At 51.3% G+C, this 19,435-nt stretch overlaps 1 protein-coding gene across 2 annotated transcripts in view; it reads left to right on the top strand.

Moving 5' to 3' along the window:
* The window catches only part of ABL1 (ABL proto-oncogene 1, non-receptor tyrosine kinase), a 137,467-nt gene that overhangs the window by 107,749 nt on the left and 10,283 nt on the right, over positions 1-19,435 (top strand). For both annotated transcript variants that reach the window (XM_046022386.1, XM_046022387.1), the window contains exons 2-6: positions 3-176; positions 753-1,048; positions 9,270-9,542; positions 16,840-16,924; positions 17,341-17,518. In XM_046022386.1, the coding sequence (XP_045878342.1) occupies positions 3-176; positions 753-1,048; positions 9,270-9,542; positions 16,840-16,924; positions 17,341-17,518 (1,006 nt within the window). The remainder of the gene's footprint in view (positions 1-2; positions 177-752; positions 1,049-9,269; positions 9,543-16,839; positions 16,925-17,340; positions 17,519-19,435) is intronic.

Here is a 19,435-nt window from a genome sequence, read left to right as displayed (position 1 = left end):
AGAAGCCCTTCAGAGGCCAGTAGCATCTGACTTTGAGCCCCAAGGTCTCAGCGAAGCAGCTCGTTGGAACTCCAAGGAAAACCTTCTTGCCGGCCCCAGTGAAAATGACCCAAACCTTTTCGTTGCACTGTATGATTTTGTGGCCAGTGGGGACAACACCCTAAGTATAACTAAAGGTAAAAGGGCTGTGGACCGCTGCTGGTGCTTGCCAGAGACAGAAATCCGAGGAAACTCTGGCTCGACAAGCTGCCCCTTTGCCTAGTGATAGAGTAGCTTTAAAGATCAGAACGCAGAGACATCAAAAAAAAGAAAAGAAACACCTAGCATCTTTATAAGAGAGCCACTTTTCCTTACGGAGAAGAGTTCCTGTACAATAGTCTTCGAAAAACAGAGCAGCATAGTGAAAAGAATGCCTGGACCAAGCACTGAAAATGCCTTCTTTTTTCTTTTCTTTTTTTAAGAGAAAGTATTTTTTCCCTAAGAAATTTCATTATGTTAGGAAGAGAACACTTGACTAAACATAAGAGATTTACGAAAACTGAGGCTCTGTATTTATATTCAGGGCCAACAGGAAGCTGAATCTATAAAGTGTCTCTCTGTACACTTATAACTGCACTCGTTTATGTGGATTTGTTAAAGGGAAGTAGGTATTTAGGGATTTGGAGATTTTTAGTAATCCTGTACACATAAATGGGAATGAATGAAGCCAGCTTTTATACAGCTGATGTCTGATTTGATTCTCTTCTTCTAAGGTGAAAAGCTCCGGGTTTTAGGCTACAATCACAATGGGGAATGGTGTGAAGCCCAAACCAAAAATGGCCAAGGGTGGGTCCCAAGCAACTACATCACACCAGTCAACAGTCTGGAGAAACACTCCTGGTACCACGGGCCTGTGTCCCGCAACGCAGCTGAGTACCTGCTGAGCAGCGGGATCAACGGCAGCTTCTTGGTCCGGGAGAGTGAGAGCAGTCCTGGCCAGAGGTCCATCTCGCTGAGATACGAAGGGAGGGTGTACCACTACCGAATCAACACTGCTTCCGATGGCAAGGTAGGGGGCCCTAGTCGGGGGAGCTGCTGGGCTGGGGGTGTTAACCTTTGGCCGGGAGGACCCAGGGCTCCTGACGCTGCAGTTGAGAAGCTATCACAAATCTCAAAGGGGAAGATGCTTGGAGGAAGCATCTTCAGGTAGACAGCCGGCGTCTCTCCATTAGCCTAGGAAGGACACTCTCTTGAGGCCCGATCATGTGATGTTACAAGTCCAGGGGCCTGGTGTGGCTCTCTGCCTGTCCTACTGGAGTTTTGTTGCTAGCTGTTTTGTAAGACGGGAATTCCTGCTAGGTTTTGGACATACTTCTTCAATTAGGATTCTTCCTTTTTAAAAAACCACTTATTGTGATCGTAATTCATCTTCAATGCAATAATAATAAAATTGGAATAATAAATGGATATTTTTAGGAGTGCCTGGGTGGCTCAGTGGGTTAATAAATGAATATTTTTTTTTAATATTTTATTTATTTATTTGACAGAGAGAGAGGTCACAACTAGGCAGAGAGGCAGGCAGAGAGAGAGGAGGAAGCAGGCTCCCCACGGAGCAGAGAGCCCGTTGTGGGGCTCGATCCCAGGACCCTGAGACCATGACCTGAGCTGAAGGCAGAGGCCTAAACCACTGAGCCACCCAGGCACCCCAATAAATGAATATTTTTAAAGTAAAAGACCCATCTTAATAGCACTTCCCAAAATAAGCATGGTACATGCCGTTCTTCCCGTAAATCTGTGTGTGCCTGCGTGCGATTACGAACATACGTACACACAGTTTTTAAACACAAATGAGATCCCATTGCACTAGTAGATTTCCAAACCCAAACTGTAGTTTTGTAAATTCATTGAATGTACAGTTTTATTTTCTAATTTTTAAATTTTTTTTTATTTTTAAAGATTTTATTTATTTGACAGAGAGAGACACAGGGAGAGAGGGAAGAGACGCAGAGGGAGTGGGAGAGGGAGAAGCAGGCTTCCCGCTGAGCAGGGAGCCTGATGCGAGGCTTGATCCCAGGACCCTGGGATCATGACCTGAGCTGAAGGCAGGCACTTAACGACTGAGCCACCCAGGCGCCCTGAATATACAGTTTTATTATGATCTTTATATGAACAATGCTCAAGAGTCCAGGAAGGAAAAGGAGGGTTTAACATTTTTCAGGTTCCTCCTGGTGACTGGCACATTTTTCAGGCATCCTCTCATTTAAACCTAACTTCAGTCCCCGGGGCGGAGGTCACTGTGATCTGCATTTTTGCATTAAGGAGTTGGGACTTAAATGGGAGGAGGTTTCTTGTGCAGAATCACCTAATGTGCGACTGGAGGAGCTAGGCTTGGACCCGTCGTCCACCTGGCTGCGCCGCGCCGTCATCCAGGGTGCGGGTGGGTGGGTTATTGGGCAAGCTCTAGATGGTGCATGTATTTTTTAAATTAATATGTAATGTGTGCACATGGTTAAAAAAAAAAATAGATTACAGTGAGAATCTGTCTCCTCATTCCACTCCCTTTCCCAGAGGCAACCCCTGTGACCAGTTTCTTTCAGAGTGCCCCAGCGTATGTATATGCTTTTATATATTTTTTTTTCTTAAGATTTTATTTATTTACTTGTCAGAGCAAGAGAAAGTACAAGCAGGAAGGGCTGCAGGCAGAGCAGGCAGAGGGAGAAGCGGGCTCCCCACCAGCCAAGGAGCCTGATGCAGGACTCCATCCCACAACCCTGGGATCACAGTCTTAGCTTAAGGCAGATACTTAACCAACTGAGCCACCCAGGCATCCCTGGACTTACATTTTTTTAAAAAAACACAAATGACGCAGACTTCACACTGTTTGGATCTTACTTTTCCCACCCAGTAACACTCGCTGAAGATCGCTTGGCAGTAGCGCGCGTCGAGCTGCCTCGTTCTCATTCACGACGACTCGTGGGTGGACAGTCATTCATTGAAGGCCCTGCGGGTCGGCTTTTCGGTTCTTTCCAATCTTTTGCTCTTACAAATAACGCTGCTGTGAGGTGGCTTTCAAACTATTAAAGGAAATAATCTTGGCACACTGTATAAAAGCATTTACGTCAGCACCTCGTATTCACACTAGTAACAGAAGGTTCTGGAAGCCTTCCTCACCCTCACTGTATGTAATGCACTCTGACATTTCGTATTCCCTTCTGTTCTGTCTCGTTTTTTTTAAAAAAGTTGTGGTCAGAATCCACTAAATTTACTTCTCTAGACACACGTACACGTCCATATTTCACAGACATACGTGCGTCATGTTTTGAGGGGTCTCTGTGCCATTTACTAAATTTACCTTTTCCTGCGTATTCGAAATACACCAAGTTGGCCTACGCCGGCTCAGGTACACATGTGGGTCATGACCTGCACTTGGAACGTGTCGTACACCGTTTGTGTACAGCGTAAGCGTCTGCCAGCTAAGGTGCTAGAACGGAGGGAGGGTTTGTGCGTTTGAAACCGTGTAGATGCCGTCAGGTCACCTTCCGTGGAGATTGTGCAGCGGTGTTTACTCCTCCTGTCGCTGGTGAGAGATGGAGCTTCCAGGGGAAACGGGAGCGCACCTTCCCTCCAGCTCAGCAGTCCTGTCGGGCTCGTGGAAACATGTCACTGACCGGTAAACATGGTCTCTTTATGTGTAATGGACAAGCGTCGTGTTTTGAGGGATCCCCGTGCCATTTACTGAATTACATTTTCGTGCAGATCTAAGTACACCACATTTACTCATACACCGAGATCTGTTGATGTACTCTCTGTTCTCTTCGATATCAGACTTTTACTGTTACAGTTGTGTATGTTTTCATGTGTGACAGGGCCAGTCCTCTCCTTGTAGCCCTCTCAGTGTTTTTATGGCTGTCCTCAAACATTCATTTGTACCACACAAATGCACATATATCTCTCTTTTTAGTGTTCTTCTCTTGTTGTTTCTCTGCATGTCTCAAAGTCCTTATTGCTGATCTAGTGCTTTCCATGACGGCGGAGCTGATCTAGTGCTTTCCATGACGGCGGAGCTGATCTAGTGCTTTCCATGACGGCGGAGGTCTGTGTGCCCAGCATGGCCCCTTGCTGATGTATGACTAGAGATCAGCCGCACCAGCTTGCCTCTCGGGCCCTCGTTCTCCCAGATGGGAAGCTAGGTCGTTCCATGCTGCAGGACGTACTCCAGGGTGGGGGGCCCTTTGAAACCTTGCCTTCAGCCCACGAGGGTTCCTCTCTCGTGAATTGGAACCCCAGAGCACACTGCCCGTGAGGGAGCTGATTTCCTGGAGCTCACAGCTTGCGTCCCATCTGTGCTGTTTATCCAAGGCAGACCGTGCCGCGCCGCGGTAATCAGTTGAGGTTTGTACTGAACAGGGGAATGGTTTCTTTTCTCTGGAGTTGTTTAACCAGCGTCCTAGGAACAGATTCAGGCAGGCATGATCTAGTTTGACAACTCATTAGCCGGGGGTCGGTCCAGAATAGCGCGCAGAGGGAGAGAGCAAGGCCTGCATGTGGGATGCATGATTCACAGAATTCGAGAAAAGCTGGTGTGTGCCAGGGGGAGCACAGGGAACTCATTTGATCGGGCAGTATCCACCACTGGGCAACTCATCCAAGTGTCCTAGGCCTGCTGCCTCCTTCTCTCCACCCTCCCTGGCAGACTTTCCCTTCAGCTGTCCGAGCACCTGGAGACGTCTCAGCCCGGGGGGTTATCAGTTCCGGCCATCTGCAGAGGCGCCTCTCTGTGAGGGCCGCGCTCGAGGGGCTGTGTTGGGTGGGATCGTGTTCCTGGAACGAGCGGAGTCGTATCCGAGGTTTTGGGGGAGGTACCACAGCAACGCATGAGACAGTGTGGCTCGGCGCTGAGAAGAGCTTGCATAGCAGAGCCTTGATGCAATCCTTTTTGGATTTCTAAAGGGAAAACTGAAGGCTGGTAGGAGGGACAGGCTGGGGTTGCATAAGCTTAATGCTTATTTTTCAAATAGCTAATCTTTAGAAAACAACTGAATTTAGAAGATTCTTCTCTAAGGCCCCCAAAGATTTCTTGCTGCCTCCACCCTCCCGGCCCTGATGTTCCTCTGTTGTTGTGTCCCCGAGCTTCTGCGGCCATTGTGCCCGCTCATTTGGCCCAGGGCTCGGGGAGCTTCGAGCCGGACTGTCACAGGGGCCGTAACCAAACCGAGCCGTCGCTGCTCCAAGGAGTCTCCATAGTCTGGAAAGCCTCCCCATCCCCTGGGATGTGATTGTCGTTCTCCGCGCTCTCGCCAAGTTCACCGTCTTCTGCCAGTGCAGTGGAATTAAAGGCTGATTTTCCTCCACCACCCGCTGCCTGAATCATTTTTAGTTCCTCTGGTTATTTGTGTCTACACTCTGTTTACTCTTGTGGGAGGCCACTGTCAAGTTCCACAGTTCCTTATACCCCGTGATAGAGTCTTTGCTTTTCTTCAAAGAGGTTCCCAGGTGACATTCATTTTCACGGTCTGCTGAAGTGACAGGGTCGGGTTGACAGGAGTGGAATTTGGGCTTCAGCTTTAGCAGAGGTGGCAGGATAGGCCAACGGTATAACCTCTTGAATTTTTAAGATTTACCCATCCTGACTGGCTTGGCAGGTGCAGGCATCCCAGTGAAAAGTCTGCTGAAACATGGCTGACCTTCCCTTGTCGAGGAGACTTTGAGCATTATTAAGTACTGCTTAATTATTAATTATTAATTATTAAGTCCTGCCCTCCTGCACTGCTCCTGCACTGTCAGGGTAATAATGCTGCTTCCTGGCCCAGCAGCCTGTAACCAGTATTGCATCCAGTGTGGACTCGGGGGTCTGAGGCAGCTAACGGGGGCACCGGTCCGAGCACTGATAAGCTGATAAGTCTGGCTGTCAGGAAGAAAGCTGTTTCTGGTGAGTTTCTTTGACAAGTCCTATCTTTGGGGTTCCTGCATGATCAGGAGGAGGCCCAGTCCTGGCTGAGCACCCAGAGTGTTTATATAACCAGGTGCATAGCATAATGACATGCCATTCATAATGCTAATTTCACTTTCTTCTCGGAACATACCAGGAATTCCTGATGCGGATTCCCCAGTTCACTAGCAAAATGCTCAAAACTCAGAACTAATCAGAAGGAAATCAGCAGACCTGACTGTTAGAAGGTGGCCATGCGGTGCATTGAGAAGGGAGAGTAGTTTTAATATTTAACAAGTGTTGGGATGTAAATTTTACGTTGAAAGATGAACTGAGTGACAGGGTCTATAAATTTAATTATTGAGAAAGATAAAGTAGGTCCCCTCAGTGAAACCTCCCATAAGTCTGAATCTCTTAGCAGGAGAGCCCGGGAGGGAGTCAGACGAGACCAAGAACAAATTCTGCATAAACTAGGGCTAGGCGGAACCGGCAGCATTCTGTGCGAGGGGAGGAATTTGGTCTTCGGGTGGGGGAGCCCTCCTTTCACACTGACGGGGAGAAGTAGATAATGAGCCTTGCTCCCGGTGACCAGCCCCAGGAGCCCCGCACTGCACCAGCGATGTCCGAGGGGCAGGGGTTGCTCTCATCCCGGGTAGTGCCTTCTGGGAGAGGCTCCACTCTCTTCTCTGGGCTCCATGGCAGCAAAAACCGTGGCAGCTGAGCTGCCCCGAAAGAAGAGGGTATGGAACACTTGGCCTCCGCGCAAAGTAACTGGACGACCAACAGACTTTTTCCAGAGAGGGGCGGGATCGGGGGCTGTCCCCATCCCACTTGGTCTTCTCTGTGAACTGCCCTTGTGTCAGCGACGCCCACCGACAGGAGTGCCCTGGACATCAGTGTGTGCACATCAGGCAAAGCGCAGGCTTAGTGGCGCTGAGTTCTGCTCCCCGCCTCCCCCAGCACCTCAGTGCACTCTTCTGGGCCGTAAGTGAAACCGATGAGCTGTCCTAGAGCCGGTCACTTTGACTGAGGTGCTCCGAGGTGTGAGTGGGGCCTCCCAGTGGGCCCTCCCCTCCCTCCGGAAGGTCCTGCCACTGAAGGGCACCATCTTGCAGAGGGACAAGTCCCCAGAGCTGTGGGATCCTTCTGGACAATTCTTGGGTTGCTCAGAATTTTATTTTAGTAGGATTGCAACCAGAAGATTTAAATTACAGGGGCGCCTGGGTGGCTCAGTTAGTTAAGCGTCTGCCTTCAGCTCAAGTCATGATCTCAGGGTCCTGCTTTTCCCTCTCCCTCTGCCGCTCGCCCTGCTTGTGTGCACGCATGTGCTCTCTCAAATAAATAATCTTAAAAAAAAAGAAAGATTGTAAATTACAAAACTCAAAGTCAGAGTTTGCTATTCCCTTGCCTGAGCTTTAAAAATCTGTTTATGTTATCTCCCCAAGCAAAAAATTAAAAAAGAAAGAAAGAATTCTGTTTACTTTCTTGAGGGTTATAAATGGGATCGACTCATGTATTTGTTAATATTTTCTTCTTTTAAAATATTTTAATTATCTATTATTACAAACATACAGGAATTGATGGAGCCTTCCATAACCAACCCTGCCATGTGTTTCAGGCTTTTTCTTCCTTTTTCTGTTTTTCAGTAATGGAGATACCACAGCTCCAGCTCTGGTACAACTGATCCCGTTCCTTTTTCTCCCTCCTGCCCCACACGTCACCGCTCTTCCAAACCCAGTTCTTCCTCTGTCTCAGTAGTCAGGGCAAGTTGTGATTTTTAACTTTTTTTTTTTTTAAGGATCTGTGTATTTATTTGACAGAGAGAAACACAGCGAGAGAGGAAACACAAGCAGAGGGAATGGGAGAGGGAGAAGCAGGCTTCCCACCCAACAGGGAGCCCAGTCGGGGCTCTGTCCTAGGATGCTGGGATCTTGACCTGAGCCAAAGGCAGACACTTAATGACTGAGCCACCCAGGCGCCCAAGTCGTCATTTTTTTTTTTTTTTAAAGATTTTATTTATTTATTTGACAGATCACAAGTAGGTAGAGAGGCAGGCTGGGTCGGGGGGTGGGGGGAGCAGGCTCCCTGCTGAGCAGAGAGCCCGATGCGGGGCTCAGTCCTAGGATCCGAGATGATGACCTGAGCCAAAGGGAGAAGTATAACCCACTGAGCCCCTGGAGTTGTCATTTTTTTTTTTAAAGATTTTTTTTATTTATTTGACAGACAGAGATCACAAGTAGGCAGAGAGAGGCAGGCAGAGAGAGAGGAGGAAGCAGGCTCCCTGCTGAGCAGAGAGCCCGATGTGGGGCTCGATCCCAGGATTCTGGGATCATAACCTTAGCCGAAGGCAGAGGCTTTAACCCACTGAGCCACCCAGGCGCCCCTGGAGTTGTCATTTTTAAAAAAAATTTTCATATTAACATATAATGTATTATTAGTGGAGTCATTTTTAACGTCGCCCCCCCCCCCCCCCGACCTTCCGCAGTTGCTGGCCGCCCTTCATGAGCTGGTAGGTTCAGTTACTTGCTGTCCGCCTGGAGCCTGATGTCCTGTTTGGATTTTAATGTGGAATTGTTTTTTGCAAAGGAAGCATTCCCTCACCACCTCGCTGCAACAAACCTAGAAAGAAAAAAATAGCTGTCCCCATCCACACTTGCTTTCTGTCAGCCTGTCAGCCTGCTCCTGTCCCTTCCTCCTTTCCTGGTGCATCCAATGAGAATGACAGGTGGATGAGCTCCGTGCGTAGGTCACGCCCACTGTAGATCTCAGAGTGAGGCTCACTTGCTTACTAAGTTCTGTTCTTCATTAATTTAATCACTGACTGTTTATGGAGTACCTATTACATGCTATGTATTTCTTATCCTCCCCATTGGGGACACAACATAAAAACAACTTAGGGCTCTGCTCTCAGGAAGCTGACATTCTAGGAGGTGTTGACAGTAAGTAGTCAACCAAATAAGCAGGATAAGTACAATGCAGTGAAGTCAGAGAGGCGATATGATGACTAGTGCTGGGTGATGTCCAGGTCAGGTGACTGCAGAGACAATGACATTTATGCCGGGCTCAGGATGGTAAGAGAGAACCAGGCATGTGGTGATTAGGTGGCTGGAGGATTTCAGGCAGAGGGAGCAGCAGATGCAAAGGCCCTGAGGCATTTTGTTATACCTTCTGCTTTAGCAAGTAAATTACAGCGTGTGTAGAGAAACACAACATGGGGGGTTTTCTGCGCACTGCGTCCTGCGTGCAGAGCCGTCTGTCTGAGGTGTTGCTGTGCCCTGACAGGCTCAGCAGAGCTGGTTTATCAGAGTTGTTTGGGTTTGTGTGCGCTCTGCGGGCTGAAAGCTGTCCCTGTTTCCCTCAGCTCTACGTCTCCTCCGAGAGCCGCTTCAACGCTTTGGCTGAGTTGGTTCATCATCACTCGACTGTGGCCGACGGGCTCATCACCACTCTCCATTACCCGGCCCCCAAGCGCAACAAGCCCACCATCTACGGCGTGTCCCCCAACTACGACAAGTGGGAGATGGAGCGCACGGACATCACCATGAAGCACAAGCTGGGTGGAGGCCAGTACGGGGAGGTGTACGAAGGCGTGTGGAAGAAATACAGCCTGACGGTGGCCGTGAAGACCTTGAAGGTAGGCCTGGGCCTGCTGCGGCCAGATCCGGCCGCCGTTGCCCGCGTGCGGCTCTCTGGGTGGCCCGCCCCTGCGCTCAGGCCTGACGGGGGGTAACCGGTGCCCAGGAAGTGCCTCTGTGGGCCTTTCTTCAGACGGGCTCACCCCTCTCCCCGACTCCGTCCGTGTGCCTCCACATACAGTGAGAGCCGAGAAGGGCTGTGGTTTTTGGTGTAAAAAGATGAGTCATTTGGAGAAGTGTTTTCGTTATACGGCAAGATTCTTTTAAAGCCATGGGTTTCCGTTCTCTCTGTGTGGCATTTGGATCACTTCCTATTGAGAGTTAAGAGGAGGGAAAAAAAACTAAGTTTTGAAAGAAGGGGATTTAACCACAACGCATTTGACTGTTCTGTGGATTTTTGTGGGCAGATTTGAAAGGCAGGAACATTGGGTGTTCCTAGCGGGTTCCAGTTCTGTGAGGTGTGAGTGCAGGCCTCTGGAAATGGAGGTGTGGAAAGGCCTGAAGGAAGCGTCAGGGCTCCCTACTGACTCAGGTACCGGCGGGGTCATTCTTGTTAACTAGGACTTTTCGCCCTCTCCACTCAAGCGTGGGGTTTTGTAGTTTTCTGTGGATTTGAAGTCCTTTGAAATCTTGAGGAGGCCAAGCGCAGGTTTTGCTTGCAGCCGCCTCTGCCTTCCACACGTGAGCTGAGCTTTTACCCGTGGCCAGAGCGTCCCCTAGTGTTGACCTACGCTATTTTCGCTTGCTTTAAAGGACCGATTACCTGTAGCCACTGGACAAGGAAAAGAACGGAAACATCCATGACTGGGAGGAAGGGATCCAAGTGTGTGCACACACTTCTGTGGAGTCCGTGGGGCGCACACTTGGAGACCCCTGGAGCCGGATCACTTGCCTCGTAGGGCTTCTGTTACTTCCCTGCTGCCTTTACTCAGAGGCACAGTAAAGTGGAAATGAGGGGCGCCTGGGTGGCTCGGTGGTTAAAGCCTCTGCCTTCAGCTCAGGTCATGATGCCAGGGTCCTGGGATCGAGCCCCGCATCAGGCCCTCTGCTCAGCAGGGAGCCTGCTTCCCCCTCTCTCTCCCTGCCTCTCTGCCTACTTGTGATTGCTGCCTGTCAAATAAATGGGTAAAATCTTTTAAAAAAAGAAAAAAGTAAAGTGGAAATGACGGGTTCTGGCTGATGTAAAGTGACTCTTCAGAGAAAGGATTGTGCTCTTTAGTTCTAGAAACCAAGGGTGGCTTGCTTCCTGGCACTGTTATTGTGTCCCCTTAGATCAGTCCTTTGTAGGTGGGGGAGTGGTGGTAACGTGGTTTGGGGTCACCTTGAGGACTCCTGGATACTTTGCAGACATGATCTTTTAAAAACACAATAAGCATTTATTGAGTTCCTTTCTCTGTTTGCCTGACCTTGGGCTTAACCCTGCGATGGTGAAAATGGGTTTCTTTCCTTCAGGCTAGTCGAGGTAGTGGAACAGTGTAGCTGGGAGGAGAAATAGGCACTACGACAGTAACCACGGTGTGGTGCGATAGGTGCCAGGTTAGAGGCAGGAGCGGGGTGCTCTCACACCACCCGGGAATAAGGTTGGCGGGGGTGGGGGTTACTGGTGAGCTCTGCTTGGCGGGGAGAGAGCACAAAGGAAACCACGAGTTGGTGCCATAGGGGAGGAACAGGAGTTGGCCAGGAGCAGAGGCCTGGACAGAGGCAGAGGGTGAAGAGCCTGCTGAGGAGCTGGGATGTTATCTGGGAGACAGTGGGGTGCATTGGGGGGTTTGATGCACAGATGGTGGGATTCACACTTCACAAAGATGGCTACGTTGGCGAGCCCTAGAAAAAACGAAACAGCCGTTGGCCCACCTCCGCCAGACCAGGTGAGGCCGGGCAGAGAGGCATGTGCTCATGCTCCAGAGTCTCAGTTCGGCACTGGATTGAAGAGCAGCCCCGGCTCTGGGCCTTGACCAGCTTGAGAAGCTGTTAAAGGCCCAGGCAATATCCACCCATTTGCCAGTGTTTGCAAAAAATGAAACAAGAAAGCACAGAAGCACAAAATGCACTAGGTTTCCATCCAGGAAAGGTGTGTCTGAAAGCTTTAGAAAGAGTGAGAGTGTGCACAGTTTGAAATGTGGGGGAAGCACAGCCCAGCAGCGGAGACTGTGGTATTGTTTCCTGAGCAACTGAAGATGGCCGTTCCGGAGGAGGGACCCTCCTGGAGGTCACTGGCAGTGGTGGCTTTCTTGTACCAGTGAATCCGAATCATTTGGAAGTTGTGTGCATGTTAGAATGTATTTCTCTCATGTTGTATTGTTAAGCTTTTATTATACTTTTAATGGTTTTCCCCAAGAGCTTTATTAACTTTATGGTCCCACAGTTGGGGGAAAAAAAATTACAGAATCTAATTGCGTGGATTTCTGGGAGTCGTCTCCTCTGCTGATAGCTAATTAGGGAAAAGGAAACGCATCATATTCTAGAGATGTATGTCAACCCAATATACGGTACGAAGCAAATGCTAAATAAATTACCCCTTTTTTCGCCTCTCCTGCACAAAGCACATCTCTACAGTAGGTTTCCCACTTGTCAAATAAGATTAGTGTCACTATTTGGGGCATTTGTCTCCACTGGAGACGTTGAGAACTTTGGGTTCTAAATGACAGTAATGGCTTATCTTCATTGAGCTCTTGCAGCGTGCCCGGAAGGGTCGGAGACTCCTTCTGCAGCCTCTCATTTAATCCTTTCAACCACCGGAAGGGAAGGGTCCTCTTGTGGTCACTGCTTCGGGCTTGAGGAAACTGCACAGGAGGGAGGCCGGGAACTGGCCCAGGCAGGCATCCTGCCTCAAAGCCCAGCTCCTTTCTTCTTTCCTTAACTGCCACTCTGCTGCTTATTCCTCACACACCATGAAAAATACACAAACCACAGTCACGAGTCCTAGAAATCCCCTTCCCTGCCCGCACTCACTTGCCCTCAAGCTGCAGCTGGATCTCCCCTTCTCTCCAAGACCCAGGGGGCACCTGAGTCTCCATCGTCTCCTTCCCCCTCTGCCACCTGTTTTGTGTTGCTGACCCCTCTTGACGCGGCGCAGGAGGCAGCCAGGCCCTGCTTTAACCCGGGCTCCATAGTGATCCACCAGCCGCACTGGGTCCTGTACCCTCAGGGCCTGAGACCAGAAGAGACAGGGAAACAGGAGTGCACGAGGCTGCCCTCTATGGGTGGGAAACTGGAATGAAACCAAAAGCCTCCTGAAAGGGAACTGCTGGTTTGAGTTCTGACATAATTCAGCAGGTCCTAGGCTTGCCTTTACCTGTGTATTATCGGCATCACAGGCGGGACGTGCCGAAGAGAACCAGCTGTCCAGTCAAGAAAACCCCACGTTTCAGATGAGCTGCATTCCAAAAGTTTGTTTATAAGTCCTTTTTCTCCCCCATGAGACAGTTCTGGAAGTCATAGAATTTGGGGAAGACTACTGTTGATCCCGTGGCTTTAGGATCGACTCTTAAGCTACTGACAGATTTACCATTAAAGCAGTGGGAAGTGACATTGTTGAAAAACGTTAAGGCTTAAAATTGTACTTGGTTCTTTACCTGTTTTTCAAATAGGTAATATATGCACATAGTGTCTTCTACCCTTGATTTGTGTGACTTTCCAGAAAAGTCTGCGTGGGGGTATCTTTCTGAACCATGCGGCAGCCTGCTGTCGACACAGCCCCGTGCCTTCTGGTGCCCGCGTACGTGCAGTCGTTCCTCGTCAGTACGCAGAAGGCGGTCTTGTTCGTGCCCGGGTGTGTCTAACATAAACCAGCCTTCGGCGCGCATTTGTGTTCTTCCCCGCACTTTGCAATTACAGACCGTGCCACGGGGATTCTTCTTGCTGGATATGTGGGGACTGTCCTAGTGCTCAGCTCCCAGGGTGCGCGAGATCGAGGAGCAGGTACCAGTTTGCCCTCGACCAGCCGTGCTGACACGGCACCCCGGCGACCCCGTCCTTGCCCACACGGTCTGTTTGGGTTTGGCTTTTGTTTGCTGTATTTCCCCCAGGAAACTGGTCCCGTTAGCTCCGGAAACGAGCAGAGAAGGAGGGGCTCCGTGGCAGCACTGGACAGTCACGTGCTCTGGCTCTCCGGCTCCCCGAGGGGGCTGTGCCCAGGGAGAGAGGCGGCACGTCTCAGAGTGCACTGCCGCCGTGTCGCTCGCTTGTTCTGGCTGTGAGCTGGGTACACCTGTGTGTGTGAGGACTAGGGTTCGGGGGTTCTGTGGGAGGGGGTTTCTCGTGCAGCTGGTTGGTGAATCCCTTCCTTGGCTCGGCTCGGGAGCTCCGCCCCGTCTCTGCAGCCCTGTCTCCGCAGGCTGTGGGATGGCCCTTCACTGTGGTGGTGACCTTGCTCACCTCACATTTGGTTGAGAACCAGGGGCAGGTGTGGAAACTGAGCTCTCTGTGGACCCTGCTCCGGGACTGTGGTCCCTGCTGGGACTCGGGGAGCCATGAAGGGCACTCAGGGCTGTGCAGCGCCAGTGACAGGAAGGCTGTTCTTGGTTAATGCTGTGAAATGCCTATGCTGGCGGGGAGGCCGGCGAGCGGAAGGGCTGAAGCTGGGTGGAAAACGCCCGTGAGATCTTGGGTCCAGAGAATGTGTCTGTGAGACACGAAACCAAAAAGCAGTGTTAACTAAAGACCCAGCCTGTCTCTCATATAAGCACTGTATTTAGCCTGATCGCAGGGACGGAGATGACTGTCTTCATTATAATAGTGGGTCCCGCTCGTGGAGTCCTGTCCACGAGGCGGGTGCAGCCCTTCTCCCCATTTGTGGACTAGAAGGGGACGTTCCGAGAAACCTCCCTTACCTGGCTTGTGAGTGACTAAGCATGGCCACGCGGTGGCAGGGCTTGGTCTGTGTAACTCAGAAGCCCCTCTCTTAACCACCCCCTGTACCGGCCAGACCCTTGTGTGCATCTGGGCCAGGCCGGTCAGTCCCCGTGAGGAGAGCTCGGCTGGCCCATCGCCCTCCCAATAGAAAAGGCCGGAACTCAGTCTTCACTCCATGTTGCTTTCCCCTCGTTGATCAGAGTTCGTTTTGTCTTACTCCGTAAATGGAAGACCTTTCCCAAAAAAAGATGGAAGATTTTTAAATTAAAATCAAGGAGTAGAACAAGATAGCATCGAGGCTGGGGGGGGGGGGCGGGGGGGTGTTTCCAGTTTAATACAGCTACAAAAGTCTGAGTAGTGTCTGTCACAAATTGAACCAGGCCTGATTCCAGCAGGGGGAGACACGTTCACGCCGATTGTCCTGTAAGAAAAAAACAAGGCATTATTTATACCACACGTGTACGTGCGTGTGTATGAATGAGGGGAGAGCGAGACAGACAAAAAGAGGACGGGGTGCCTTTGAAAGCCTTTCGTTCCTTCTGCATGTCCACGCCTCTCAAGATCCAGACCAGACATGGTTCTTTCAGAAAAGAGTCTGTAGCTGTAAGGGCACGTGTGAAATGATTTCACTGTGGGTGGTTTATTATATGGCACTTTAAAAAGGAAAACTCCACTTGTCTAGAACGCTTTATTTGACAGCTGCGTTTTGAACGTATTGCTGGCCAGGCAAGGTGCTTAAAGCCCCTGGTCCTTACGTGAGCAGCATTGGCTCTCCGACTCTGGCAGGCGCCTGCTCTCCAGCCTTGGCATTAGCGTGTCACCCGGCAGATCAGAGCCTGCCACGCACAAACGGCGTGGCCTGCAGAGCATGTAAAGGAGCAGAGAGGACTCGGAAGAATTGAACAGCCGATGGGGCTGTGGCGGGGATGAGTTCTTGTCCCCCGTAGAGCTTGACGCGGGGACTACTGCAGTGGTTTATAGACATTAGAGTAGCTGACCGTCGTTAAGGAGCAGTAAATTGTTTCTGAGTCTCACCTTTCCAGAACCCTAAGCTGAGTGGTCATGGGCTGACCTGTGTCCTCAGTGGTCGTGCCTGGGCTTTAACCATGACTGACCGCAGCAGGTGCACGCTAGGCAGACGGTGGCCTGTGCTCTGAAGTCTTCCGCTCGTGCAGGGGCAGGAATGGCGCGGCCACGGTGATGCTGCGCTGAGGGCGTGAGCTCATTGTCTCCCAAGGCACAGGTACAATGTGTAAGGTGCCACGTTGAAAATAAGGTTAATAAAGGGGCACCTGGGTGGCTCGGTTTGTTAAGTGTCCGGCTCTTGGTTCCAGCTTGGGTCATGTTCCCAGGGTCACGGGATCAAGCCCCATGTGGGCTCTGCACTCAGCAGAGAGGCTGCTAAGGTTTCTCTCTCCATCTGCCCCTCCTTGTGTGTGCACGTGTGTGTGTGCGCGCGTGTGCTCACTGCGTTCTCGCTAGCTCACTCTCAAGTAAGTCTTTTTTTAAAAAAAAAAAAAGGGTTCCTCTCGGGCGAGTCTAGTTTTCCAGATCACTTCCCATCTGCCACGCAGCCTTCCTCTCCAGACAGACGTAGACTCCACGTTGAAGCTTGGAGGGAGGCACCCTGCTTCTCCTGCTAGACTTTGTAGCCGACCTCTCACGGCAGACGCACCAGGTCATTCGCCCCCACCTGCTTGTCGCTGCGGTGGTCAGAGGGCATCGGTTCCTTAAGTCAGAAGAGGTTCGCTTGGCGCAGGCCGCAGAAGCCTCCTGCATGATGGGGCCAAGGCCGTGTGCGGGGCAGGGCGCGCAGCCCCCCCGAGTTGAGCCCGACCAGAGCGCCTGAGGAAGCGGGAAAGAGCCTCAGGTTTGCTCTGGGCACGTGCGGATACCTCTGTCTCCGCATGGCGTTTAGATGCGGTGAACTTGCTAACACCTGACCTCGTGAAGACATCACTGGGGGCTGCTGCGGAGGATTGTTTCAGAACCTGAGGAAATCTGCCTCGTGGGCGGTGGCGATGGCTTCGTCAAGGTCCCCGGGCTGCCACGTGCTCAGAATCCTCTGCCGGGCAGCGTCCACCGTCGTGTTTTGACGTGCGGGTCTTCTTGGGTGGGACGGTATCTGTTTGTGTCATCAGGTTTTTTTGTTAAGGTGAAGTGTTTCAGGACTGCTTGGAAACCAGTTATTCGTTAGGGAAGTCGAACCAGCCTCTACGTGCAGCCCCTAGAAGCCAGTGGCCAGCGTCTGTTTATCGGCCTGGCTGAGAAGTCACAAGGTCGGCACCGAAGGGGAGAGCTCTCTGCGACCGGGTGGCTGTCGGCGCTGGTGGGTCAGGGCGGTGGCTGCCGAAGCTCCGGTTTATACCGACTGTCCAAGCTGTACCTTCCCGCTTAAACACTGTCCTTGCTGAAACAGCTTCACCCCTTTTTTTCCCACAGGAGGACACCATGGAGGTGGAGGAGTTCCTGAAAGAAGCTGCAGTGATGAAAGAGATCAAGCACCCCAATCTGGTGCAGTTGCTCGGTGAGTGCACGGGGCTCTGGCGAGAGGGCCTCTTCGCTAAACCCCCCGGTGCTGTAGATGCTGCGAAGGAGGCGAGCGGCCTGCTGCACGAGGATTTCTGCTGCGGCCGTCTGTCCTCTGCCAGCACGCAGCCCGTGGCAAAAAGGAGGCCGATGTGGGACGGCGTGGTGGGGGAGAGGGAGAGTTCCACACCCAGCACGGGGCCCAGTGAGGGGCTCGATCTCAGGACCCTGAGATCGTGACCTGAGCCACCCAGGTACCCCCTGTTTTTTTCTTAAGGGGGCATTGTTACTACTTTAATTCGATACCTAAAAGCAGTCGAATGCAAATCTCCCACGGCTTCGGAGACAAGAATTTTCCAGTCGCTTCACTGCGTTAACTCTGTAAGCCGACATCCACGTCTCTCTTGTTGGCAGGGGTCTGCACCCGGGAGCCCCCATTCTACATAATCACTGAGTTCATGACCTACGGGAACCTGCTGGACTACCTGAGGGAGTGTAACCGGCAGGAGGTGAACGCTGTGGTGCTGCTCTACATGGCCACCCAGATCTCGTCAGCCATGGAGTACCTGGAGAAGAAGAACTTCATCCACAGGTAGGCGCCTGGCAGGGCGGCCCTCCCTGCAGAGCCCTGGGGTGGCCATGGGGCCGGCCCCCTTTTCCAGAGAGCTCCGGCCTACAAGGTCTTTGGGCTCAGCCTCTCACCTTAGTGCTGGCAACACGGTGGGCCGTGGACCACAGGCAGGCACTGGGTTCCTGACCTTGCCGGCTTCACACGTGTGTCCAGGACCCAACTCCGCAGGCCTGGACCCCGGGCCCGCCGAGTGGTGGATCCCCGCGCTAAGAACTATTTCCCGCAGCACCGTTTTGGACGACGTGGAATACTAAATGAAGTTCATCAAAGGCATCCTTCCTGATGATCAGCACACCCCGGGAAGCGGAGCGCGGCGGGCGCTCGTCAGTGATGCCCTCCTCCCCCCGGGGTCGGCGGTGGGGGGCTGGCGTGGCTCCCACACAGGCTCACGGCCACAGCCGGCGCACGGGCTTTGTCTTTGTGTTTCGTGGTTTCTCCCTCCTTTCTCTTTATTATCATTTCATTCTCCACTTAACTTGCTGTCCTCTGGCTCAGGGATGTTTCCATGATTGTCAGAACTGTATATGTGTAGTTCTAAATTAAGCGGCTTTGCTGTTTTGAAGCCTGGAGTGTTTTGACCTTCAGGCGTGCCACAATTATCTTGGTGTTCGCATTCCTTGCTGGTGGAAATGGCTTCCTAGCAGAATGATGGCCTAAGCAGGACAGGGCCTGATGGGCTTTGCTGGTGACTTTTATACACGATGTTCTCCACGCCACCGCTGTGAACTTTCCTACCCAATTACCTCAACTATGAAGCCCGTACCTGAGATTCCGTAGTGGGAGAAAGAGCAGCATGTGTGAAAGGCTGGCCGTTGCTCAGAAGACAGCTTTCTGCTGCTGCGTGAGAGCCCGACTCACGTGCTCCTGTCACTCAAGAAGGGGAACCCTCTGAGGCTGCAAATTGCGATTTCTTGACTTCTGGTTTGCTTTGCCTGGCTAGATCCGCTCCTTTTCCATTTCATGAACTTAAAATGCTTTACCAAAATCCTATTAGGCACAAGTCTTCTGCATTTAATTTCCCTCTGATTGCTGGTGATCAGGCTATCTTAGGCAGACATCGCCTGAAGGTGCTGCCTCTTCTCATTCCTCCGTTCCATTTTGCCTTGTGATTTCATGGTCAGCATCCATGGACCAGATAGATATCAGACTCCCACCTCTCTGGGACAATCAGGAGGCGAGAGGAAGCTGATTATACGGGAGAGAATTTGTAGGATGCATCCGGATAAGCATCAGGAGGAAATAGGAGAGTGTGAAACACAATTTGGGAGGAAATGCTGTGGGCTTTATTTTTTTTTTTTAATTTTTAATTTTTAAAATTTTTTTCAGTGTACGAGAATTCATTGTTTATGCACCACACCCAGTGCTCCATGCAATCCGTGTCCTCCATAATACCCACCACCTGGCTCCCCCAACCTCCCACCCCCCGCCCCTTCAAAACCCTCAGATTGTTTTTCAGAGTCCATAGTCTCTCATGGTTCATCTCCCCTTCCAATTTCCCTCAACTCCCATTTCCTCTCCGTCTCCCCATGTCCTCCGTGTTATTTCTTACGCTCCACAAATTGTGGGCTTTATTTTATTTGTCCTTTATCAAGTCTGGATGGGCCCCGTGGAGACTCCATCTGATGGAAGTTGAGGATTGGCTGACGCCTTTGTTCCCCGTGCCTGGCGTAGAGCTTTCCTAACCGGGCAGACCCTTGGTGACCACAGATGTGCAGGCGTGCGTGGAAGCACTTTACGTATTAACTCACAACCACTCACCACAGCCCTAAGAAGTAGGCGCTGCTGTGATCAGCTTCATTTAAGGATGAGGGTAACGGTGGCCCAGGGTAATGAACTTGCACCTCTCACCTTGGTGGGAGCTCAGGCGGATGTGAGGGG

Source organism: Meles meles, chromosome 11 (genome assembly GCF_922984935.1).
Source record: "Meles meles chromosome 11, mMelMel3.1 paternal haplotype, whole genome shotgun sequence".
In the NCBI taxonomy this organism is placed as follows: Eukaryota; Metazoa; Chordata; class Mammalia; order Carnivora; family Mustelidae; genus Meles; species Meles meles.
This window is presented reverse-complemented; position numbering and strand designations above follow the sequence as displayed.